The sequence below is a fragment of the Carcharodon carcharias genome, chromosome 19 (assembly GCF_017639515.1).
Source record: "Carcharodon carcharias isolate sCarCar2 chromosome 19, sCarCar2.pri, whole genome shotgun sequence".
In the NCBI taxonomy this organism is placed as follows: Eukaryota; Metazoa; Chordata; class Chondrichthyes; order Lamniformes; family Lamnidae; genus Carcharodon; species Carcharodon carcharias.
In genome coordinates, this window is record NC_054485.1 from 63,835,978 (window position 1) to 63,862,712 (window position 26,735).

Below are 26,735 nucleotides of genomic sequence, written 5' to 3' on the forward strand. Positions count from 1 at the left end.
ACGTGTATGTGAAGAGGAGGTGGTTAGGGCCAGGGAACTGGAAATTGTTGATATGATGTAGAGCATCAGAGGAATCGTAGATGTAGGTGGGAAGAGACTGGACAAGGAGAGAGAGAACGGAGTCAAGATCGGAAGAAATGAGTTCCATCGGGCAGAAACAGGCTGACATGATTGGTCTAATGGTACAGTCCTGTTTGTGGATTTTGGGAAGGAGGTAAAAGCAGACTGTCTGGGGTTGGGAGACTATGAGATTGGAAGCTGTGGAGGGAAGATCTCCAGAGGAGATGAGGTCAGCGACAGTCCTAGAAACAATGGCTTGATGTTCAGTGGTGGGATCATCGTCCAGGGGGAGGTAGGAGGAAGTTTAGCCTCTGGCGCTTAGCCTCTGCGAGGTAGATGTCAGTACACCAGACAATAACAGCACTATCCTTGTCAGTAGGTTTCATTCCTGAAGGTCTGGTTTAATTTTTAGACTCTGCCCCCTAGTTCTAGACCCTCCAACCAGCAGAAATAGCCTAATTGGCCCCCCTTAATGTCTTGAAAAATTCTATCAAATCACCCCTTAACCTTCTAAATTGTCTAAACCTTCTAAGAGTTTGAGTAGTCTTTTCTCATAATTTAACCCTTGGAGCCAGGTAACATTCTGGTAAAGAAATGATCCACTCCTCCAAGGTCAGTCTATTTTTCTTAAGGTGTGGTTCCCAGAATTGCTCTCAGTTACTCCAGGTGAGGTCTAACTAGAGCTTTCTATAGTGAAGCATGACATCTACTTCCTTGTATTCTAGTCTTCTAGATATAAAGTCAAGCATCCCATTAGTCTTTTTGATTAGTTTCTGTAAATGTTTGTGAAGCTTTAATGTTCTGTACACCTGGAACTCCTTGGCCAGGATCTGACAGCTCCGATGTGGTGTGTCTCCCCCCAGCAGAAGCAGTGAGCCATTTAAATCCCCATGCAGCTCAGCAGCACCATAATATCCCACTGGGTGGGAAGAGCCATAAAATCCTGGCCCATGTCTTTTTGGATCTCCTCAGTTTCTGGCTTTTCACCATTTGGAAAGTAGTTCTATCCTTGTTAGGATCAGTTGCCAGCTTTTGTCCATTAAAAGAAACAGAAAATAAGAGTAGGAGAAGGCCATTCAGCCCTTTAAGCCTGCTCCACTTTTCAATATGATGATGGCTGATCCTCTATCTTAACTCCATATTCCCACTCTCTCCCCATACCCCTTGATTCCTTTACTGTCCAGAAATATATATATATATATCCTTCTTAAACATATTCAGTGGCTTGACCTCAATTGCCTTAGGAACAGGATAAGGCTATTCAGCCCATCGAGCCTGTTCCATCATTCAATACGATCATGGATGATCGAACACTTCAATGCCTTTTACCCACACTGTCCCCGTAACCCTTTATGTTATTGTTAATCTGAAATCTATCAATCTCTACCTGAAACATACTCAGTGATTGAGCTTCCACAGCCCTCTGAGCGAGAGAATTCCAAAGATTCACAACCCTCTGAGTAAAGAAATTTCTCCTCCTCTTGGTCCTAAGTGGCTTCCCCCTTATTTTGAAATTGTGTCCCCTGGTTCTAGACTCCCCAACCAGGGGAAACATCTTATCTGCAATTCCCCTGTCTATTCCTTTAAGAATTTTGTAGGTTTCGTTGAGATCACCTCTCATTCTTCAAAACTCTAGAGGATACAGGCCCAGTTTCCCCAATCTCTCTTCATCAGACAGTCCCACCAACCTCGGAACAAGTCTGGTGAACCTTCATTGCACTCCCTCTATGGCAATAATGTCCTTCCTAAGGTAAGGGGACCAAAATTGCACACAGTACTTCAGGTGTAGTCTGACCAAAGTTCTACACAACTGAAGCAAGACTTCACTACTCCTGCACTCAAATCCTCTTGTGATAAAGGCTAATATTCCATTAGCCTTCCTAATTGCTTGCTGCACCTGCATGTTAGCTTTCAGTGACTTATGGACAAGGACACCCAGGTCCCTTTGTACATTTACATTTTCTAATCTCTTAACATTTAGGAAATACTCTGCATATCTGTTCCTCCTACCACATCTGCCATGTTCTTGCCCACTCATTAAGTCTGTCCAAACTTTACATCTTTCTCACAACACATTCCTGCCGAGCTTTGTATCATCTGTGAACTTGGAAATATTACATTTGGTCCCCATATCCAAACTATTGATATATATTGTGAACAGCTGGGGCCCAAGTACTGATCCTTGCAGTACCCCACTAGCCACAGCCTCCCAACATGAGAATGACCCATTTATTCCTACTCTCTGTTTTCTGCCTGATAACCAATCCTTAGTCCATGCCAGTATATTACCTCCTATCCCACATGCTTTAATTTTGCTAACCAACCTCCTGTGGGAGACTCCACCAATGGCCTTCTGAATATCCAAATATACTATGTCCATTGACTCCCTTTATCAATTTTGTTAGTTACATCCTCAAAACTTCAACAAGTTCGTCAAACGTGATTTCCCATTCGCAAAACCATGCTGACTATGCCCAGTCAGATCGTGATTATCCAAGTATCCATTTATCACATTCTTTATAATAGATTCTAGCATTTTCCATACTACTGACGTAAGACTAACAGTTCTGCAGTTCCTTGTTTTCTCTCTCCCTCTCTTCTTAAGTAGTGGGGTGAAATTTGCTACTTTCCAATCTTCAGGAAGCATTCCAGAATCTATAGAATTTTGGAAAATGATCACCAATGTATCCTCTATTTCTATAGCTACCTCTTTCAACACTCTGGGATGCAGAAAACCAGGTCCTGGGGGTTTATCAATTTTCAGTCCCATTAATTTCTTCAATAAAACCTTCTTACTTATACTAATTTCCTTCAATTCCTCATCCTCGCTAGTCCCTTGGATCTCTAAATCTGGGAGGTTTCCTGTATCTTCCTCATTTAGTTTCTCTGCCACTTCGCTATTCCCCATTATAAATTCATCTGACTCTGCCTGTAATGGACCCACATTTCTCTTAACCAAATGCTTCCTTTTTCCATACCTATAGAAGCTTTTACAGTCCGTTTTTATGCTATTTGCTAGGTTGCATATTCCATTCATATTCATATTCCATTCTCCCTTTACCAATTTCTTGTTCTTCCTTTGCTGTATTATAAAATCCTCCCAATCCTCAGGTTTATGATTACTTCTGGCAAATTTATAAGCCTTTTCTCTTAATCTTATACAATCCTTAACTTCCTTTGTCAGCCACGGTTGACTGACTTTTTTGGGGTTTTTGCACCTTGAAGGAATGTATAAGTGCTGTAAGCTATGTAATAGTTCTTTGAAGATTATCCATTGCCTATGTACAGTCATACCTTTTAATGTATTTTGTATTTTCCCAATCCACCTCAGTCAATTTTCCCCTCATACCTTCATAATATCTTTTATTCAACTTTAACACCCTTGCTTCAGAGTGAACTACCTCACTTTCAAACATAATATAAAACTCTATCATGTTATGGTCACTCATCCCTAAAGTTTCTTTTACAACAAGATTATTAATCTCTACATTGGAGAGACCAAACGTAAACTGGGCGACCGCTTTGCAGAACACCTGCGGTCTGTCCGCAAGAATGACCCAAACCTCCCTGTCGCTTGCCATTTTAACACTCCACCCTGCTCTCTTGCCCACATGTCTGTCCTTGGCTTGCCGCATTGTTCCAGTGAAGCCCAACGCAAACTGGAGGAACAACACCTCATCTTCCGACTAGGGACTTTACAGCTTTCCGGACTGAATATTGAATTCAACAACTTTAGGTCGTGATCTCCCTCCCCCATCCCCACCCCCTTTCTGTTTCTCCCTTCCTTTTTTTTTCCAATAAATTATAAAGATTTTCCTTTTCCCACCTATTTCCGTTATAAAAAAAAAACCCCACTAGAGCTATACCTTGAGTGCCCTACCATCCATTCTTAATTAGCACATTCGTTTAGATAATATCACCAACTTTAACTTTAACACCTATGTGTTCTATTGTACTATTGTCGTTGACATCTTTTGAAGATCTGCTTCTATCACTGCATGTTTGTCCCTACAACCACACCCCACCCCCCTCCACCTCTTTGTCTCTCTATCTCTCCGCCCCCCACACACACACCTTAAACCAGCTTATATTTCAACTCTTTCTTGGACTCGAACTCAAGTTCTGTCGAAGGGTCATGAGGACTCGAAACGTCAACTCTTTTCTTCTCCGCCGATGCTGCCAGACCTGCTGAGTTTTTCCAGGTAATTCTGTTTTTGTTTAAGATTATTAATTAGCCCTTTTTCATTACATAATACCAGATCTAAAATAGCCTGTCCTTTAACCAGCTCCTCAACATACTGCTCTAGGAAACCATCCCTAACATATTCCAGAAACTCATCTTCCACAACATTAGTGGAATTAGAAGTTAAAATGCTAGTACGTGAGTCCGGAAGGCAGACAAAACTTAAGCTAGATAAGAAAGAAGTGAGTTTAGCAAGGCTAAATGGAATATATCTTAATGCAAGGAGCCTGAGGAATAAGACAGACAAGCTGAGGGCATAGATAGGTATGTGGGTGTATGATATCATAGCTATGACCTTTGGCTAAAAGAAGGGCAGGATTAGCAGCTCAACACTCCTGGCTACAGGGTATTCAGATGAGATACAGAGGGGGATAGAAGAGGATGGGGGTTGCAATATTGATCAAGGAATCAATTATAGCAGTGAGGAGGGATGATATCGTGGAAGGATCATTAAATGAGGCCATATGGGTAGAAACAAAAAACAAAAAAGGAGCAAACATGCTGTTAGGTGTGTACTATAGGCCCCAAACAGTCAGGGAGAGATAGAGGATCAAATATGTCATCAAATTTCAGAGCAGTGTAAGAATAATAGGGCAGTAATAGTAGGGGATTTTAACTACCCAAATATTAACTGGAATAGTTTTACTGTGCAAGGTAGGGAGGGAGCAAAATTTTTAAGTTGCATCCAGGAGAACCTTTTTAGCCAGTACGTAGAAAGCCCAACAAGGGAGGGGGCAGTTCTGGACCTAATATTCGGAAATGCGCCTGGGCAGGTGGAAGGGGTATCAGTAGGGGAGCATTTTGGAGAAAGTAACCATAACTGAGTTAGATTTAGTTATGGAGAAGAATGAGGTTGGACTGGGGATAAAAGTTCTAAACTGGGGAAAGGCTAATTTTACTAATATGATATACGATTTGGCCCAAGTGGATTAGGAGCAGCTACTTGCTCATAAAACTGTCAGAGCAGTGGGAGGCATTTAAGGAGGAAATAATGAGAGTACAGGGCAAATATGTTCCAGTAAAGACAAAGGTGGGGACCAAGTTTGGAAAACCCTGGATGTCAAGGGGCATAAAGGTTAGGATTAAGAAAGAGTCCTTAGAGGAGTATAAAATGTACAGGGGGGAACATAAAAAGGAAATTAGGAAAGCTAAGAGAATGCATGAGAAAGCATTGGTGGGTAGAATAAAGGAAAACCCAAATGGGTTTTTAAAAAATATATAAAGAGCAAGAGAATAACTAGGGAAAGAGTAGGGCCAATTAGGGACCATAGAGGTAATCTCTGTGTGGACCTGGAAGACGTGGGTATACAATGAATACTTTGCATCGGTCTTCACAATGGAAAAGGACGACACAGGTATAGACATCAGGGTGGAAGACTGTGAAATATTAGAGGAAATTAACATAAAGAGAGGACGTACTAGTGGATTTAGTAGCCTTAAAAAAATCTGTAAGCCCGGATGAGACGTATCCCAGGCTGTTGAGGGAGGCAAGGGAGGAGATATCAGGAGCCCTGGCAGTAATTTTCAAATCCTCTCTGGCCGCAGGTGAGGTGCCAGAGGACTGGAAGACTGCTAACATCGTCCCATTATTAAAAAAGGAAGGAAGTGATAGACCAGGAAATTACAGGCCAGTCAGTCTAACTTCGGTGGCGAGGAAGTTCTGGAAAGAATTCTGAGGGACAGAATATATTTGCACTTGGATTAATCAGGAATAGTCAGCATGGATTTGTTAAGGGGAGGTTGTGTTTGACAAATTTTATCAAATTTTTTAAGGAGATAACCAGGAGTGTTGATGAGGGTAATGCACTTGATGTGGTCTACATGGACTTTAGCAAGGCTTTTAATAAGGTCTCTCATGGCATGGTCAAGAAAGTAAGAGCCCATGGGATCCAAGGCAAAATGACACGTTGGATCCAAAATTGGCTGAGAGGCAGGAAGCAGAGGATGATGGTAGAGGGATGTTTCTGTGAGTGGAAGTCTGTTTCCAGTGGGGTTCCGTAGGGCTTGGTGCTGGGGTCCTTGCTGTGTGGTATACATAAATTATTTGGACTTAAATGTAAGGGGTATGATCAAGAAGTTTGCAGATGACACAAAAATTGGTAGGGTGGTAAATAGTGAGGAGCATAGCCGTACACTGCAGGAGGATATCAATGGACTAGTCAGGTGGGCAGAGCAGTGGCAAATGGAAGTCAACCTGGAAAAGTGTGAGGTAATGCACTTGGGAAGAGCTAACAAGGCAAGGAATTACACTAGGAATGGTAGGACCCTCGAAAATGCTGAAGATCAGAGGGACTTTGGTGCGCATACCCACAGATTCCTGAAGGTAGCAGGGCAGGTAGATAAGGTGGTTAAGAAGGCATATGGGATACTTGCCTTTATTAGCCGAGGCACAGAATACAAGAGCATGGAGGTTATGCTGGAACTGTATAAAATGCTGGTTAGGCCACAACTGGAGTACTGCATGCAGTTCTGGTCACCACATTATAAGAAGGATGTGATTGCACTGGAGAGGGTGCAGAGAAGATTTACCAGGATGCTGCCTGGGCTGGAGGGTCTAAGCTATGAGGAGAGATTGGATAGGCTGGGGTTGTTTTCCTTGGAGCAGCAAAGGTTGAGAGGGGACCTGATAGAGGTGTATAAAGTTATGAGGGGCATAGATAGGGTGAATAGGAAGGCACTTTTTCATTAGTAGAGGGGTCACCAACCAGGGGGCATAGATTTAAGAGAAGAGTTAGAAGGCTAAGAGGGGAGTTGAGAGAAATTATTTCACCCAGAGGGTGGTGGGAGTCTGGAACTCACTGCCTGAAAGGGTGGTTGAGTCAGAAACTCTCGTAACATTTAAGAAGTATTTAGATATTCAATTATGTTGCCATTTCCTCCAGGGCTATGGGCCAAGTGCTGGAAAATGGGATTAGTGTAGTCAGATCTTTGTTGACAGGTGCGATCACGGTTAGGATGAATGGCCTCCTTCTGTGCTGTAAACATCTATGAGTCTATGACCCTGAGTGCTCAGTTGGTTTACCCAGTCTATATGCAAATTGAAGTCACTCGTGATTACTCTATTGCCTATGCCACATGCTTCTCTTATCTCCTTACTAATACCATGCCCCACATTACCACTACTGTTTGGTGGCTGATAAACAACTCCAACCAATGTCTGCTGCCCTTTGATATTTCTTAGATCCACCCAAACATATTCCACACATTGTTCTTCTGATCTGAGATCCTCCCTTACTAATGCACTGATCCTATCCCTTATTATCAGAGCAACTCCGCTTCCTTTCCCTTCATGAATGTCCTTCCTAAACGTCGAATATCCTTGAATATTCAGTTCCCAGTCTTGATTATCATGCAGCCATCTTTCCATGATGGCAGTTAGATCACGCCCATCACACTCTATTTGTGCCTTTTGATCATCTACCTTATTGCGAAAGCTGCGCGCATTCAGGTAGAGTGCCCTTAACTTTGTCTTTTTGACATCATTCCATATTCGAAGCATACTCAATCCTCTGCTTTGTTACTCCTGCCTTCTAGTCTCACTACTACTTCCTGTTACCAACTTTACTTCTTTCCAATTTGGGCCACCCCTCAGACAAGCGAGTTTAAACCCACCGGAACAACGCTAGCAAACCTCCCTGCGAATATATCAGCCCCAGTCCTGTTAAGGTGTAACCTGTCCAGATTGTACAGGTGCAACCTGCCCCAGAACCAGTCCCACTGGCTCCGAAATCTGATGCCCTCCCTTCTACACCAGTTCTCCAGCCACGTATTTATTTCATCAGTCCTCCTATTCCTATGCTCACTAGCATGTGGCACTGGGAGTAATCCTGAGATTACTGCTCTTGAGGTCCTACTTTTTAATTTCCTTCCTAACTCCCTGAAATCTGCTTTCAGGGCCTCATCCCTCTTCCTACCTATGTCGTTGTTACCAATCTGGACCATGGCTTCTGGCTGATCCCCCTCCCCCTGAAGGATGTCCTACAGCTGCTCTGTGACACCCTTGACCCTGGCACCAGGGAGGCAGCAGACCATCCTGGAGTCATGTTTACTGCTGCAGAAACCCCTGTCTGATCCCCTGATTATAGAATCCCCTATCACTATTGCTCTTCCATCCTTCTTCCCCAGCCCCCACATCCCGTCCCCCCCTCCCAACTGTACAGCTAAGCTGCCCCTGTGCTACAGGCTTGGCTCTGGCTACACTCCCCTGAGGATTCATTGCCCTCATCAGTATCCAAAATGGAAAACCGATTAGACAAGCAAGATAGAGAGTTATACAGGCTCAGCACCCTCTGAGTGAAGATGTTTCTCCTCATCTCAGTCCTAAATATCCTATCCCATATCCTGAGTCTGTGACCCCTTGTTCTTGATGCCCTGGCCAGAGGAAACATCATCCCTGCATCCAGTCTGTCCAGCCATGTCAGAATTTTATATGTTTCAATGGGATCCCTTCTCATTCCTCTAAACTCCAGTGAATACAGGCCTAGTCGACCCCCACTTGCTTCTATATACCCTACTTACCTGGATGAGTGCAGCTCCGACAACACTCAAGAAGCTTGACACCATCCAGGACAAAGCAACCTGCTTGATTGGCGCCACATCCACAAACATTCATTTCCTCTACCAGCGACGCACAGCAGCAGCAGTGTGTACCATCTACAAGATGCACTGCAGGAATTCATCAAGGCTCCTTAGACAGCACCTTCCAAATCCATGACCACTAACATCTAGAAGGACAAGGGCAGCAGATTGATGGGAACACCACCACATGGAAGCTCTCCTCCAAGCCACTCACCATCCTGACTTGGAAATATATTGCTGTTCCTTCAAAATCCTAGAACTCCCTTCCTAATAGCGGTTCAAAAAGACAGCTCACCACCACCTTCTCAAGGGCAATTAGGGATGGGCAATAAATGCTGGCCCAGCAAGCAAAGCCCACATCCCATGAATGAATAATAAAAAAAAAAATCTCTCCTCATACGACAATCCTGCCATCCCAGGAATCAATCTAGTGAACGTTCGCTGCACTCCTTCTATGGCAGGTCTATCCTTTCTTAGGTAAGGAGACTAAAACTGCACACAATACTCCAGGTGTGGTCTCACTAAGGCCCTGTACAGCTGCAATAAGACATCCTTGCTCTTGTATTCAACTCCTCTCGCAATGAAGGCCAACATAATATTTGCCTTCTTAACTGCGTGCTTGCTTTCAGTGATTGGTATACAAGGACGCCCAGGACCCTTTGTACATCAATATTTCCCAATCTATCACCATTTAAGTAATACTCTGTTTTTCCTACCAAAGTGGATAACTTCACACTTATTGACATTATACTGCATCTGCCATGTACTTGCCCACTCACTCGACTTGTTTGAATTGCCTTGAAGCCTCTAAACATCCCCCTCACCACTCACATTCCCATCAAGTTTTGTATCATCAGCAAACTTGGAAATATTACATTTGGTTCCCTCATCCAAATCATTGATATATATTGTGAATAGCCGGGGCCCAAGCAATGATCCCTGAAGAACCCCACCAGTCACTGCCTGCAGCTATGAAAAAGACCCATTTATTCCTACTTTCTGTTTCCTGTCAGCTAATCAATTCTCAATCCATGCCAATATATTACCCCCAATCCTGTATGCTTTACTTTTACACACTAACCTCTTATTTGGGACTTTATTAAAAGCTTTCTGGAAATCCAAATATCCCACATCCACTGGTTCTCCCTACCTATTCTGCCCTCAGAAAACTCCAGTAGGTTTGTCAAACATGATTTCCTTTTCATGAATCAATGTTGACTTTGTCTAATTCCATTGATATTGTCTAAGTGTCCTGTTATCACATCCCTTATAATAAACTGTAGCATTTTCCCTACTACTGATGTTAGGCTAATCAGCCTATAATTCCCTGCTTTCTCCCTCCCTCCTTTTTTAAATAGTGAGGTTACATTTTTCACACTCCAACCTGCTGGGACTGTTCCAGAATCTATAGACTTTTGGAAGATGACAACCAAAGCATCCATTATTTCCATCGTCGGCTCCTTTAACGCCCTCGGATGTAGGTTATCAGGTCCTGGGGATTTATCAACATTGAATCCCATTAATTTCTCCAGTACTATTGTTTTGCAAATAATAAATTCCTTCAATTCCTCCTTCTCACTAGACTCTTGGTTCCCTAGTGTTTCTGGGAAGTCATTTATGTCTTCCTCCATGAAGACAGAACAAAGTAGTTGTTTAATTGCCCTGCCATTTCCTTGTTCTGCATTATAAATTCTCCCCTTGCAGTCTGCAAAGGACCCAGATTTGTCTTCACTAATCTGTTTCTTTTTATATACTTTTAGAAGCTTTACAGTCCGTTTTTGTGTTCCTTGCAAGCTTACTCTTATTCTCTATTTTTCCCCACTTGATCAATCTCTCTATCCCCCTTTGCTGAATTCTGAACTGCTCCCAATCCTCAGAATTTTCTAGCAACTTTATAAGATTCCTTATACCATCCTTAATTTCTTTTGTTAGCCATGGTTGGCCCACTTTTTGTGTTGTATTTTTGTGCCAGAAAGAAATGTATAACTATTGCAATGCATACATTCGCTCCTTGAATATTAGCCATTGTCTATCCACCATCAACCTTTTTGTGAAGTTCCCCAATCTATCTTAGCCAAGTCACCCCTCATACCTTCGTAGTTTCCTTCGTTAAGATTTAGGACCCTAGTTTTGGTCTGGACTACTTCATTTCCCACCCTAATGAAGAATTCTATCATGTTATGGCAAGATGATTAGATTGTCTTGTTGGAGGGGGTCATCCCCTGGCACTTGTGAGGTGCGAATGTTACTTGCCACTTGTCATCCCAAGCCTGGATATTGTTCAGTTCTTGCTGCATTTGGACATGGACTGCTTCAGTATCTGAGGAGTCACAAATGGTGCTGGACATTGTGCAATCATCAGCGAACATCCCCACTTCTGACCTTATGATGGAAGGAAGGTCATTGATGAAGCAGCTGAAGATGGTTGGGCTTTGGACACTACCCTGAAGACCTCCTGCAGTGATGTCCTGGAGCTGAGATGACTGACCTGCAACAACCACAACCATCTTCCTTTGTGCTCGGTATGATTCCAACCAGTGGAGAGTTTTCCTCCTGATTCCCATTGACTCCAGTTTTGCTAGGGCTCCTTGATGCCACATTCGGTCAAATGCTGCCTTGATGTTGAGGGCAGTCACTCTCACCACACCTTGGGAGTTCAGGTGTTTTGAATATGTTTGGACCAATGCTGTAATGTGGTCAGGAGCTTAGTGGCCCTGGTGGAACTGAATCTGAATGTCAGCGAGCAGCTTATTGCTGAGTAAGTTCCACTTGATATCACTGACAATGTATTTACAATCATGAGGTTCCTTCTCAGTGTTTGACCTGATGCCATGAGACTTCATGGGATCCAGGGAGGTATGGCATTGTGGTATTGTTGCTGAGCTGATAAGCGAGAGTCCCAGGGTAATGCTCTGGGAATGGGGTTCAAATCCCACCATGACAGATGGTGGAATTTGAATTCAATAAAAACCTGGAATATAAGTCTAATTATGACCACGAAACCATTGCTGATTGTTGTAAAAAACCACTTGGTTCACTAACGTCCTTTCAGACTGACCCAGACTCATTGCGTCAAAGCTCAACATCCATATTGAACCCAAGAGATGTCCGGGGGAAAGAAAAATCAATAAGATCCTCCACATTTCAAGATTCAAATAGATTCTGTGAGACAGACCATATCAGATGCTTTGGATTTTCAGCTGGATGGTCTTAAATTTGTCTCTTAAAGTGTGAATGGTGACTGGATAGCCTTCAGAGATCTGGTGCACTCCACCACCCAAGAACATCTGTAACCCGTCATCCTTAAGCACCAGGACCAGTTTGATGAATGTGATGAGAACATCCAGTGGATGAGAAATACTATCTCGTTAGGGATGACCATTCAACCTGCTTCAAAGAAAACCACCTTTGGCAATATCTGTAAGAGCATCCAATCAGAGCTTAGAATGGTGCAGGATCCCTGGTGAAGCAAGAAGACAGGAGAAATATGCAGACAGAAACAATACTAAATACATCACTTGCTGACGTCCCCAACAACGTTGAGACCATGAAAGCAATCAGTCTTCTGCCACATGGCAATATACCTGGGTCAGATAGAATAGTGGGTGAAATATGCAGGATACGACACACAGAACTTATAGACAAACTCACCAAACTATTCCAGATAATGAAAGTCACTCACCATCTTGACTTGGAACTATATCGCCGTTCCTCCACTGTCGCTGGGTCAAAATCCTGGAACTCTCTCCCTAACAGCACTGTAGATGTAGCTACACCACAGGGACTCAAGGTGGCAGCTCACCACCACCTTCTCAGGGCAATTAGGGGATGGGCAACAAAAATGCTGGGCTCACCAGTGACACACACATCCCATGAAAGATTAACAAAAAAGGTAATTTGGAACTCAGAAATTCAAAGATGAATCAATTTGTCTACCTTTCCAAAAGAAAGAGAAATTGTCAAGCTTGCACAACCAGTGAGAAAGCTCCCTAGTACACACTGCTGAGGAAATACTTAAAAGAGTCCCTGCTAATTTGCTTGCCACTGCATCTTGAACAGAGCCTGCTACCAGAGAAGCAGTCCAGTTTCACTACAAAGGTTATGACGCCATTGATGTAGTGCTTGATGTAGTTCCAGGAGAAATACCAAGAAAACAGAACTTCAACTTGTACTCAATGTTTACTGATTTTACAAAAGCCACTCAAGGGATATCATCCTGAGGGCCTATGGGAAATCATGGCAAAATGTGGCAGTCCAGAAAAAATCATTGGCATGGTACGGTGGCAGGCTTGCCCATGTCCTGGCTTGGCCCTCCCAGTCACAAATGGAGTGAGGTAGGGCTGTGTATTGTCTCCTACCCTGCTCAGTGAGCTTTCTCCTATGCTTTCTGAAGAATTCTATGTGAGTGAAAGTGCCTTCTGCATTAGATATCAAACTGAAGGCAAAGTCTTCAATTTGTGGAAATTATAAGCTGATGTCAAAGTGTATGAAGCTGTGGCTTGTGACATTTTGCCCTAAACATGAGTTCAGAACAGAAATACAACATTGCACAAACTGCTTCTCATCTGCACATCATAGCTTCAGTTTCACCTACAAGGCCAAAAAGAATGAAGTCATGAAGCAACCTGCCCTAAAAGCAATACCCGAAGCCGGTGATTATAGTTGATGTCAAAGACTTGAAGAAGTCAACAAATTTACCTACCTTGGAAGCACCCTCTTCAGAGTCATTCATAGTGATGACAAAGTCCACATCAGAATAGCTAAGGCCAATGTTGCCTTTGGCAAGCTATGGAAACATGCCTGCGAGTGAAGAGGGATTCATCTTTTAACAAAATTGAATGTATTCAGAGCAGTTGGCCTTCCGACTCTTGTGTGAAATGTGGGGTGGACTCATCCCAGATTTGCATTGAGTGCGGTAGTGGGTGGGTAAAACAATGTTTTACCTGTCGGCCGTGATGGCGGGTTTCACACCGTATCATCCCAAGCCCAGCGCATTAGTTATGCAATCTTGGGATACATGCTGTTTCCATGGTGGATGGGCTCCGATTCGCCTGCCATGCCGTCACCTCGCCGATTCATCAGCCCAGGCACCACATTTAAAGTACAGCTGCACTCAGTGCTTCCAATCCAGGGCTGCAGCAAAGAAGACAGGGCCCCAAAAGGTAAGAAGACTGCAGCCCTTGAGTGCCCTTTGGATGCATGGAGGCCAGCGGTGATGTCCTTTACCCCAATCTGGCTGCAGGAGGGGCAGCGACATTACCACTCCAGCTTGGTAGGTGATGGCAGTGGTGATCAGTGCCAATGTTGCACAGAAGAGGTTGGCCATCCAATGTAGATAGAGTATAAATGATCTCATCTGTGCAGCTATCTCATTACTCTAAACTCACACAATCAAGCCCATCACACATTCACTGGCATCTCACTCACTGCCAGCTCAAGGAACATCACCCTTATACACATACCCTCACATCTCCATCTGGCCTCATCTCCTCTGGAGACTGCCTCCTCAGCCCTCACAATCTTGAGGCCACTTGCACAGATCAACATGTCCCCCCACACACACCCCGGGATACCCCCCCACTTCCCCAGTACAGCCCTCACCCTGCAGCCTCTTCCCTTGCCTGAGGCCACTTCTCCCCCTTCCCCAAGAAAGCCCTAGCCCTGCAGCCATTGAAAGGATACCCACATATGGCTGATCTGGTAGTAAGAGAGCTGCCCGTGGACCCCCATAAAATTGATGTGGTGCTGTTTGTGAAGCCTGGCGCTGTTGACTGTGAGTGCTGCCCGAAGCAAGATAGCAAACAAACCTTGAAATCCCAAGGGAAGTGCAGCCTGCCAGGTGCACGTCGTTTATGTGCTGTTGTGAAGCACATCGGCATGTTTTCCTGCCAATGTGGACAAATGATCCAGCGGCAGGGGTGATGAGTGCGGTGGGCTGGCCTTATAATGATATGCTGATATATTACAATGAGGTTCCCGATGTCCAATGACAGGAAACGCGGCCCGCCATCGGCTGACTGAGTGGACGATTGCAAACTTTCACACCGTTATGAAACTGATTGCGTCATACTGTCTGCTCATGCCACTGAACACGCCCGACGCTGGCAGGCATGGAAAATCCCAGCTGTGGACAGTTATTCAAGGCATACAAATAAGCTGCATTACTTTCACATGATCTGCTTTCAGAGACTAGTCAAGATTAGAAGGCAAGACAAGGCTCCTAACACTGAGATTATCTCCCTGACCAACATGCTGAACATCCACACTCTACTGAAGAGAGCTCATATAAGATGGGGAGGATATGTTGCCAAAAAGCTCTTCTACTATGAGCTAATAGGAGGGAAATGTTTACATGGAGGCTAGAAAAATGTTTCAAGGACACCCTGAAAGTCTCACTGAAGGGTTTCAACATTGTCCTTGGGACATGGGAGAACCTTGCACTGGATCTCTATATCTGGTACAGTCTTATCAACAAAGGCACCAATAAACAGAACAAAATCACACTAACCAAAAGGAAACAGGAGTATTACAAGTCGAGAGATACAAGCGCCTCCTCTGCACCAACAATACAAGACACTGCAGATCAGTTTGTGCTCAAATTGGACTGTTTATTCATCTTTGATCACCTGAAACTCAACTCAATGAATTCTAGCTAATGTCAAAGTCTTCTTCAACAGTAAATTCTGACCACATCCTACAGCTCCTGGTAGTCAGCAGCAGGATCTCGTGCTTTCTATTCTCTATGTTGTTAGTCCCAACATGGAGCACAAGAGCTGGATCCTCCCACACCCTCTCCAGCAACCATTCGAGCCAGTTCGAGGTGTCCTTCACCTTGGCACCAGGGGAGGCAGTGGCATCATGGTAATGTCACCAGGCTAACACTCAGGAGATATCGGTTTGAACCCCACCTCAGCAAGAGGGTGGAATATAAATACAATTAATAAACCTGGAATTAAAAAGTTAGTCTTGGTAGCACTAGCATCATGAAACCATTGTCGATTGTCATAAAAATCCATCTGGTTCACTAATGTCCTTTGCTGTCCTTACATGTGACTCCAGACCCAGGGAGGTTGACTCTTAAATGTCCTCTGAAAGTCACTCAGTTGTATCAAACCACCAAAAAACCTACGAAAAGGAATGGAACCAGATGTAAAAACAAAAAAACTGCGGATGCTGGAAATCCAAAACAAAAACAAAAACAGAATTACCTGGAAAAACTCAGCAGGTCTGGCAGCATCGGCGAAGAAGAAAAGAGTTGACGTTTCGAGTCCTCATGACCCTTCGACAGAACTCTTTCTTGGACTTGAGCTCAAGTTCTGTCGAAGGGTCATGAGGACTCGAAACGTCAACTCTTTTCTTCTCCGCCGACGCTGCCAGACCTACTGAGTTTTTCCAGGTAATTCTGTTTTTGTTTTTGTTATGGAACCAGACGGATCACCCAGCATCGACCGAACTGTGGTGGCATTTGAACCAGTATCTCCTGAGCATTAGCCTAGGCCTGCTGGATTACTAGTCTCGTGACATTACCACTGCACCACTATCTTCCATGATACCAAGGTGAGGGACATTTCGAAAACTGGACAATGACTTTGCAAAGTCCTTCTTACTAACATCTGGGGGCTTGTGCAAAATTTGGGAAAGCTGTCTCACAGACTAGTCAAGCAACATCCTGACATAGCCATCCTCATGGAATCATACCGTACAGATAATGTCGCAGACACCACCATCACCATCTCATTAGTGATAGTGGCAGAGTGGTATATAGTTGGAAGGGAGTTGCCCTGGGGGCCTTCAACATCGACTCCAGACCCCATGAAGTCTCATAGCATCAGGTCAAATATGGGCAAGGAAACCTCCTGCTGATTACCACATACCGCCCTCCCTCAGCTGATGAATGAACAAAGAACAAACGAAGAACAAAGAAAAGTACAGCACAGGAACAGGCCCTTCGGACCTCCAAGAATGTGCGGATCATATTGCACATCAACTAAAACATCTTGCACTTTCGGGGCTGTTGAACATCACTTCGAGGAAGCACTGAGAGTGGCAAGAATGTTCTCTGGGTGGGGAACTTCAATGTCCATCACCAAGAGTGGCTCCGAAGCACCAATACTGACTGAGCTGGCCGAGTCCTAAAGGACGTAGCTGCTAGACTGGGCCTGTGGCAGGTGATGAGGGAACCAACAAGAGGGAAAAACTTACTTGACCTCATCTTCACCAACCTGCCTGCTGCAAATGCATTTGTCCATGACACTATCAGTATCAGTGACCACCCTACAGTCCTTGTGGAAATGAAGTCCCACCTTCACATTGAGGATTGAGGATACCATCCATCGTGTTGTGTGGCACTACCACCATGCTAAATGGGATAAATTTCGAACAGATCTAGTAACTCAAAAAAACAGGACATCCATGAGGTGCTGTGGGCCATCAGCAGCAGCAGGATTGTATTCAAATACAATCTGTAACCTCATTGCCCCGCATATACCCCACTCTATCATTAACATCAAGCCGGGTGATCAAGTCAGCTTCAATGGAGAGTGGCGGAGGGCACCAGGCATACCTAAAAATGAGGTGTCGATCTGGTGATGCTACAACACAGGACTACTTGCATTCCGAACAACGAAAGCAGCAATAGACAGAGCTAAGCAATCCCACAACCAATGGATCTGATCTCTAAGCTCTCAAGAAATGGCTGAAGGAATTGGACACTGCAAGGACTATGGCCTTGAAAATATTCTGGCAATAGTACTATAGACTTGTGCTCCAGAACTTACCAAGCCCCTAGCCAAGCTGTTCCAGTACAGCTACAACACTGGTATCTACCCGGCAACATGGAAAATTGCCAAGTATTTTGTGTACACAAAAAGCAGGACAAATCCCTACTGGCCAATTACCACTCCATCAGTCAACTCGCGATCATCAACAAAGTGATGTAAGGATAAAAACAAAAAAACTGCGGATGCTGGAAATCCAAAACAAAAACAGAATTACCTGGAAAAACTGTAAGGTGTCATCGACAGTGCTACCAAGCAGCCCTTACTCAACAATAATCTGCCCACTGACACTCAGTTTGGGCTCTGCCAGGGCCACTCAGCTCCTGACCTCATTACAGCCTTGGTTCAAACATAGGCAAAAAAGCTGAACTCCCGAGGTGAAGTAAGAGTGACTGCCCTTGACATTGAGGCAGCATTTGACCGAATGTGGCACCAAGGAGCCCTAGCAAAACTGGAGTCAATGGGAATCAAAGGGACAATTCTCCACCAGTTAAAGTCATACCTAGCACAAAGGAAGATGGTTGTGGTTGTTGGAAGTAAGTCATCTCAGCTCCAGGACATCACTGCAGAAGTTCCTCAGGGTAGTGTCCTCAGCCCAACCATCTTCAGCTGCTTCATCACTGACCTTCCCTCCATCATGAGGCTAGAAGTGGAGATGTTCAGCACCATTCGTGACTCCTCAGGTACTGAAGCAGTCCATGTCCAAATGCAGCAAGATCTCAGCAATATCCAGGCTTGGGCTGACAAGTGGCAAGTAACATTCACGCCACACAGGTGTCAGGAAATGACCATCTCCAACAAGAGAGAATCTAACCATCACCCCTTGATGTCCAATGGCATTACCATCACTGAATCCCCCACTGTCAACATCCTGGGGCTTACCATTGACCAGAAACTGAACTGGATTAGCCATATAAATACTGTGGCTACAAGAGCAGGTAGAGGCTAGGAATTCTGAGAAGCGTATCTCACCTGCTCACTCTCCAAAGCCTGTCCACCATCCACAAGGCACAAGTCAGGAATATGATAAAATACTCTCCACTTGCCTGGATGAGTGCAGTGCCAACAACACTCAAGAAGCTCAACACCATCCAGGACAAAGATGCCCACTTAATTGGCACCACATGTATAAACATTCAGTCCCTTCACCACCGACACACAGTAGCGCGTACCATCTACAAGATGCACAGCAGGAATTCACCAAGGCTCCTTAGACAATACCTTCCAAACCCATGACCACTACCATCTAGAAGGAGAAGGGCAGCAAATACATGGGAACACCACCACCTGGAGACCCCTCTCCAAGTCACTCACCATCTTGACTTGGAAATATATCACCGTTCCTTCACTGTCACTGAATGAAAATCCTGGGACTCCCTCCCTAAAAGCACTGTGGGTGTACCTACACCACACGGACTGCAGCGGTTCTAGAAGGTGGCTCACCACCACAAGGACAATTCGGAACAGGCAATAAAATTGCTGGCCAAGCCAGTGACACCCACATCCCGTGAAAGAATAAAAAAACAGGTAGGCAACATAGCATGTGGGTTTCTCCATTTGGCTTAGAAAGGATGTTAACTGTCCCATTAATTTTTTAATCCCCTACAACTGCACCTTCCCACTTTGGACAGCTGTGTATCCCAAGGTACAATATTCTTTATTTTGGCTGTCCTGACACTGTTAACTCTATCCTCACTGGTAAGAAGTGTATTGTATCTGTTGGATAGGATCAGCTTCTGTGGATCCCTATTTTCTATCTTACCCCAGTTTTCCTTATGCTATGCACTATTGATTAAACCAACCCTGTCCTGAAGCTGCCCTTGCACAAAAAATGTGACTGACATCTGAAGGAAACTGGCCAGATACTGCTCCCCCATGCTTATGGAATGAGAGGGCAGTCTCAGTGACAGTGACAGTGACCATGAAACTACCAGGTTGTTGCAAAACACACCTGGGTCACTCTGTTCTTTAGGGAAGGAAATCTGCTTTTGCTCATCCTGACTTGTTCTGGCCTGAAAGTGACTCCAGGTCCCCAGCAATATCACTTATCACCCCACCAGCCTCTGCATTCAAAGGATCATCCTCCGCCATTTCCGCCAACTCCAGCATGATGCCACCACCAAACACATCTTCCCTTCACCTCCCCTATCGGCATTCCGTAGGGATCGCTCCCTCCGGGACACCCTGGTCCACTCCTCCATCACCCCCTACTCCTCAACCCCCTCCAATGGCACCACCCCATGCCCACGCAAAAGATGCAACACCTGCCCCTTCACTTCCTCTCTCCTCACCGTCCAAGGGCCCAAACACTCCTTTCAAGTGAAGCAGCATTTCACTTGCATTTCCCCCAAATTAGTCTACTGCATTCGTTGCTCCCAATGTGGTCTCCTCTACATTGGAGAGACCAATGTAGAGTTTTTCCAGGTAAACTGGGCGACCGCTTTGCAGAACACCTGCGGTCTGTCCACAAGAATGACCCAAACCTCCCTGTCGCTTGCCATTTTAACACTCCACCCTGCTCTCTTGCCCACATGTCTGTCCTTGGCTTGCTGCATTGTTCCAGTGGAGCCCAACGCAAACTGGAGGAACAACACCTCATCTTCCGACTAGGCACTTTACAGCCTTCCGGACTGAATATTGAATTCAACAACTTTAGGTCTTGAGCTCCCTCCCCCATCCTTTCTGTTTCCCCCTTCCTTTTTTTTCCAATAAATTATATAGATTTTTCTTTTCCCACCTATTTCCATTATTTTTAAATATTTTTAAATCTTTTATGCTCTCCCCACCCCCACTAGAGCTATACCTTGAGTGCCCTAACATACATTCTTAATTAGCACATTCGTTTAGATAATATCACCAACTTTAACACCTATGTGTTCTTTTGTTCTATTGTTGTTGACATCTTTTGATGATCTGCTTCTATCACTGCTTGTTTGTCCCTACAACCAAACCAACCCCCTCCACCTCTCTCTCTCTCTCTCCGCCCTCTCCCCCACACACCTTAAACCAGCTTATATTTCAACTCTTTCTTGGACTCGAACTCAAGTTCTGTCGAAGGGTCATGAGGCCTCGAAACGTCAACTCTTTTCTTCTCTGCCGATGCTGCCAGACCTGCTGAGTTTTTCCAGGTAATTCTGTTTTTGTTGCCCCAGCAATGTGGTTGACTCTGCAGTGTCCTCCAAAATTGTCTGGCAAGCCATCGGTTTGTACCAAACCACTACAGAAAATGATATAAGAATAAAACAGAACAGGCCGCTCTGCAACACCCCAGGCACCAGACACACCAAAGGCTGACTCAGCCCGGACAACCCTGCTAAGACTTTGCCATTGTCATCTGGGGACTTGTGCCAAAATTGGGTAACTATCTCACAGACTAGTCAAACAATGGTCATCGTCACAGAATCATACCTGACAGCAAATGTTCCAGACTCATTACAGTAATTTGATGTGTAATATACCTTTAAGACAAGGTCACATGATCTTAGTATCCGATATCAGAGTAGTGCGGGCTACCTCTATGTGGAAGAGCCTTGAGTTAGTCACTGATGGGTCAAGACATAGTTTTATGTAGTGAGCACACAAGTGCGGAGTTTAGTTTGTAAATAAACAGCATTTGTTTATTCTAACAATAATCTCTGATTGTTTTTCCCTGTCTCTGTACCAACTCAGTCAACTGGAAACAAGCATGCAACCCAGATCCTTTAATCCCAACAAACCAAGGACACTGGACCCAACACTCATCCATCTCCATTCCTGGAAATGTCCAGACCCATGCACAAGACAAACCCACTTGAGGTGGTGGCAAATTGATGCACTACATGGAGAAAGAGGCCATGCAGTAATCATGGCACAGCCCTTGTGGAGACCAAGTCCCATCTTTATACTGAGGACGCCTTCCATCATGTTGTGTGGTGCTGCCACATCAATAAGCAAGGGAGGTTGAGGGAAGATTTGATAGAGCTATATAAGATTATGACAGCTTTGGATAAGGTAGACAAAACAGCTGTTTTCACGAACTGATTGTACAGACCTAGCAGCTCAAAACCAAGTATCCAATGACCCACTGTTCATCATCATCAACAGCAGAATAGTATTCTACCACAATCTGTCACCACCCAGTATATCTCTCAACCCACCTTATCATCATTAGGGTGACCACATAAAGTTTTCAGGAATTTGTCACGAAATTGATCTGATTAAAAAAAAACACACTCACCAGATAGTCACCAATCAGCTTCTTTGCTTCTGCTGACATCACTTTGTATTTTTTTTTACCTCCTTGCCTGACACTTTCTCCCTATTCCAGACACTCCTTACCCCTTAGAAACAGACCCCTGAAAGACTGCTGCTCACCAATCATCACTCTCCACAACAGTGGTGTCATTGTTGAATCTCTTTCTCAGTGTTCCATGTTCCACTCATTTTCTCTCTCTCCTGTTTCCCTGTTTTACCTGTTGGCCTCGCACACTATTTCCGCTTAGACTTGCTCTCTCTGCTCTTATTCAAGTTATTCCCTGTGCATGTCAATTTCAATTATCCATAATGGTTGTTACTTACTCACAATCCATCTTCATTATTCACTGTCCATGTTGATTTCCTTAAAACTGGCCAATTATCCATATTTATCCATAATCCATAATTATCCTTGTTAATTATCCACATTTCATATTAATTATGCCATTTCCCTCTTTCCTCCCCAGTTACTCCCTCTGTGACTTTCCCTGTTCTGACTGACTCTACATCTTCCCTTCCCATTGTCCCTATCTTTCTCCCTATCTCTGCCCTTGTCCCTTCCCCAGTCCCCTCTCATCCTGTCTTACTCCCTCTTCCTCTTAATCTCACTTTCCCCCTCTCAAAATCTCTTTCACTCTCCCTCTTACCATCTCCAATTCCCACTCTCCTATTTCCTTCGTCCCTTGCCCGTTCCTTTTCTATGAGTTATGCTTGTTCAGTCCTTTGATGTTGGAGATAGTATTATAAATGTCTGCAACGTCATTTCTTATATAGGCTCTATGGTGAAATAAAAACAGAAAATTCTGGGAAAAATCAAGCAGATCTGACAGCCGCTATGGAGAGAGAAAGAATTAATATTCTGAGTCTGTATGACTCTTCTTTGGAACTGAAAAGAGGCAGAAATGTGATGGGTTGTATGTTGTTGAAAAAGAGGGCAGGGTCAGGTGGAGCAAAAGGGAAGGTCAGGAGTAGGTTAGAGAGAGGGGATGTTAAATGACAAATATATTATGGAACAAAAGAGAGTTATTATGGTCATAAAAATAAAAACAAAAAACTGCAGATGCTGGAAATCCAAAACAAAAGCAGAATTACCTGGAAAAACTCAGCAGGTCTGACAGCATCAGCGGAGAAGAAAAGAGTTGACGTTTCGAGTCCTCATGACCCTTCGACAGAACTAAGTAGAAATAGGAAAGGAGTGAAATATGACACAGTTGAGGCCCCTGTCAACCACAGTGGGGAGAAATCTCGGTTGAGGAAAAAGGAAGACATGTCATAAGCGCCATTCTGGAAGGGAGCATCATCAGAACAGATGCAATGGGGAAACTCAAAATTGATAAATTTTTCCAGTTCTGGGTGAGAGCAGGAAGCGGTATAGTCATTGATGTACCAGATAAAGAGTTCTGGGAGGGGGTCTGAGTAGGACTGGAACAAGGAATGTTCCACATACTCCACCAAAAGACAGACATAACTAAGGCCCATGCCCTAAAGACAAGTTAAAAGAGAAATTATTGAAAGAGAGAAGAAGTTCAGCCAGGCAGCGAAGATTGGTGATGGACGGGGATTGTTCAGGCCTCCGTTCAAGGATGAAGCAGAGCCCTCAGATCCTGATGAGAATTGGGGTGAAAGTTCCTACTCTTGAGCGAATTACCCCAGGGTTGATGCTCTAGAGATATGAGCCATTCAGTGAGATTTTACTGCTGGTTCTCCCAAAGTCCAATGGTTATCAGTTTCTTTCAGACAGTCTCTGCTCTTTCAGTGTTACTTATGTTTCACCTGGGATTTGTCAAATTTCTATGTAACTTTCATATACTTTTGCTTCATTTGATATGTTTAGATATTGTGAGCAATGCATTGGAAAGGAGATACACGCTGACTGGCCTCCTGGCTGCCACTGATTATGTGGTGCAAGTCATGGCAACAACAGATGCAGGAGGAACAAATGGCTCAGCCTTGAATCTCACCACTAAGAAATCTGGTAAATATCAATTTGTTAATGTATAAAATAACAGCAGTTTTCAAACTGATATGTTGTGCACAAACAATTTTACTTCAATTCTTAAATATACAACAAAGGTAGATGATTTCACATCATGTTAGCAGTTACTAGAACACCTTACATTGCATTTGTTTATTTTTTAATGTATACCTGTATCACGTGTAGTGTTTTGCACTATGCATGTTATTGCATTCATTACAGCGTTGCAGTTTCTAATGCACAAAGTATTGTGCTGTTGCTAAGATGCACTATGTTTGATTATATTAAAACACAGGCTAAGACCAATCAGAATTTAATTGCTTTAGTGTTAAGAACTTATCAGAACAGAATTTGCTTGTCCATTTCAAGGAGTATCCCACAGTTTAAGATTACTTTGCCACTGTATCCGAGATGCTAAATGATGCATGACCATGGAACAGATTTGGGTTGCACAGGTTTTGTTAGATTATAACTACCTTATAAAGATAGAAGTGTTATAACAATAAGGTAATGTAGAAAGATAGGTAGAAATAGGCATATATGCATTTAATATAATTATCCTCACTCAGATGTAAAAATCTCTGAGGAGAACGGTAACATCTAAAAATCACAATTCAAGCTTCCAGTTGATAGTTGAAAAGATGACAAGACAAGGTGTCATATTTTAAGACTTGTACTGTAAAAAAAACAGACCAAAGGCACTATTGACTAAACATTATTTTTGCAGGTAACTTTATACCATAAATACTAAACAGGACTTTCTCCTTTGCTTTTAATATAACCAAAAAACCCACTCCACTATCTTGTAAGGAGACATCCAATTTTCCTGGACCAAGTCCAGAGTGATTCTTAGCTCCCAGAACTTTACTTCCATTCCTTTCCATTCCCGGCCTGGTAACTTTTAACCACAGAAGTGTTTTCCTTTAGTGCAAGCTTAGCAAATTTTCCCAACTTCATTTCAAATTCTCACAAATTTGGTCTTCTCAGTCTGAGTGCAAAATCCCACCCACATTCCTGTGTTGTGAACCATTGAGACTTTTGACCTATGGCTTCTCCCTCTCTCCTGGATCCTGCCAGACTGCTTGTGTTTGTGAGTTTTCAGGAATTTTGTAGGCTTTGAGATGGGAAACGTTCTTATCTCCATGACAACGTGGATCACATGGGACTTATATGCAGGTGGAAATACTGATTAGCAGCTATCCTTGAGACACCAATCCTCTTTTATCTTGGAAGTAAGTGGCCAGGTCAAAGCAACCCAACATTATCAACAACCTCTTGGGACATTGGAGACAAGCAGTCTAATCACTGTGAACACAGCTGCTCTTGTCAATGGACGGAATTGTCCCAGATTTTTACCAGCCGGCTGCAATGGCATTTTTCATGCCATATCACCCCAAACCCACCACATTAATTATGCATTTCCGGGTATGGGCCCTCATTTACCTGCCACGCCATCACCTCGCTGCTTCATCACGCTGGGTGCCATATTTAAAGTGCAGCTGCCTGCACACCTCTCAGTGCTTCACAGGACTGCTGCATGGAAGACAGGATGGCTCAAGTGGCAAAAAGATTTCAGCCCATGCTTCAGTGACACGTTCCTCGAGCACCTTTTGGATGCTGTGCAGGCCTGCTGTGATGTCCTCTACCCCTGCTCTGGCCACAGGAGGGGCAGCAGCATCACCAATCCATCATTGAGGTGGTGGCAGTGGTGGTCAGTGCCAATGCCCTGCAAAAGAGGACAGCCACCCAGTGCCGCTACAGGATGAATGGTCTCATCTGTTTTGCCAGGGTAAGTCACTCTCCTCATCACTCTCAACTCACACACCCACAAACCCATCACACATCCACAGGGATTTCACACCTCAAGGGATAACACCACTAACTCTCTCACACATCCTCACATCTCCATCAGGCTTATATCCTCTGGAGCTCATGTCCTCAAGCCATCCATGGCTCCACTCACCACACAAACATTCCACACAGTGCCATGTGTCCTGCTCCCACTCTCTCCATCTGTTCCCATGCAGGAGAAGCTGGCTCACATCAGCAGAGAGAGGTCTAGATGGGGAGAGAGTGACCCACATTGGACCCCTCACTCACTTTGAGGAGCGTGCATCTAGCTGACTGGACTGTGCCTGCAATGATGGTGAGGTCGGCAGCGAACACCCTTGTGAGGATCCTGCACCACATCATTCCTCTCTCAACACAACTGTGAGTGCTCTCTCTCCTGCTTTTGACTCTGCTGCCATGCACTAATTATCTCTAATTTGGTTCACAGGGAGCTCTGCCAAGCGACCGACACCCTCAGCCAGTCAGTCCCTTAGCTCCATCCAGGAACTCACGTCCAACCAAGAGGACACCTCCTCCATTGAAGAGCTGGAAATAAGCAGCCTGGAAGACCCATCACAGCACTTACCCACACCTTCCACCAGCGCAGAGAGACACACCTTGGTGGGACCTAGATCTAGACCAGGCTCGGATTCACAATCTGGTGGTCACCACACGGACACATGTCCGCAGCAGGAGGAGGCAGGTTCACGTGAGCTCCCCGGTACCCGGAGGACTGCTGGAGAAGGGGCATCCGTGAGGTCCGAGTCAGATGATGAAACTCTGGATTTGGCCTTCCAGCTCATCGTGGAGAGTCAGCAGGAGGCAGGGGAACATCACACAGAGCTGTTGGAAGCCCTCAACAGCGTGGCATGTGAGTCAGAGGAGTGCGTCCGCCTGCTCTCTGATGAAGTGGTGCCCACATGTACATGTATGGAGGTCTCCATGGAGAGGATGGTGGGTGCCATGGAGACCCTGGTCCAGCAGAACGTGGCGGTGTGCACAAACCTGCACTCCATCATGGGAGTCATGGGTGACCTCC

At 44.5% G+C, this 26,735-nt stretch overlaps 1 protein-coding gene across 1 annotated transcript in view; it reads left to right on the forward strand.

The window, feature by feature from the left end:
• The window catches only part of LOC121291982 (granulocyte colony-stimulating factor receptor-like), a 273,059-nt gene that overhangs the window by 132,687 nt on the left and 113,637 nt on the right, over positions 1-26,735 (forward strand). The window contains exon 13 of the mRNA XM_041213693.1: positions 23,726-23,866. Coding sequence (XP_041069627.1) covers positions 23,726-23,866 — 141 coding nt within the window. The remainder of the gene's footprint in view (positions 1-23,725; positions 23,867-26,735) is intronic.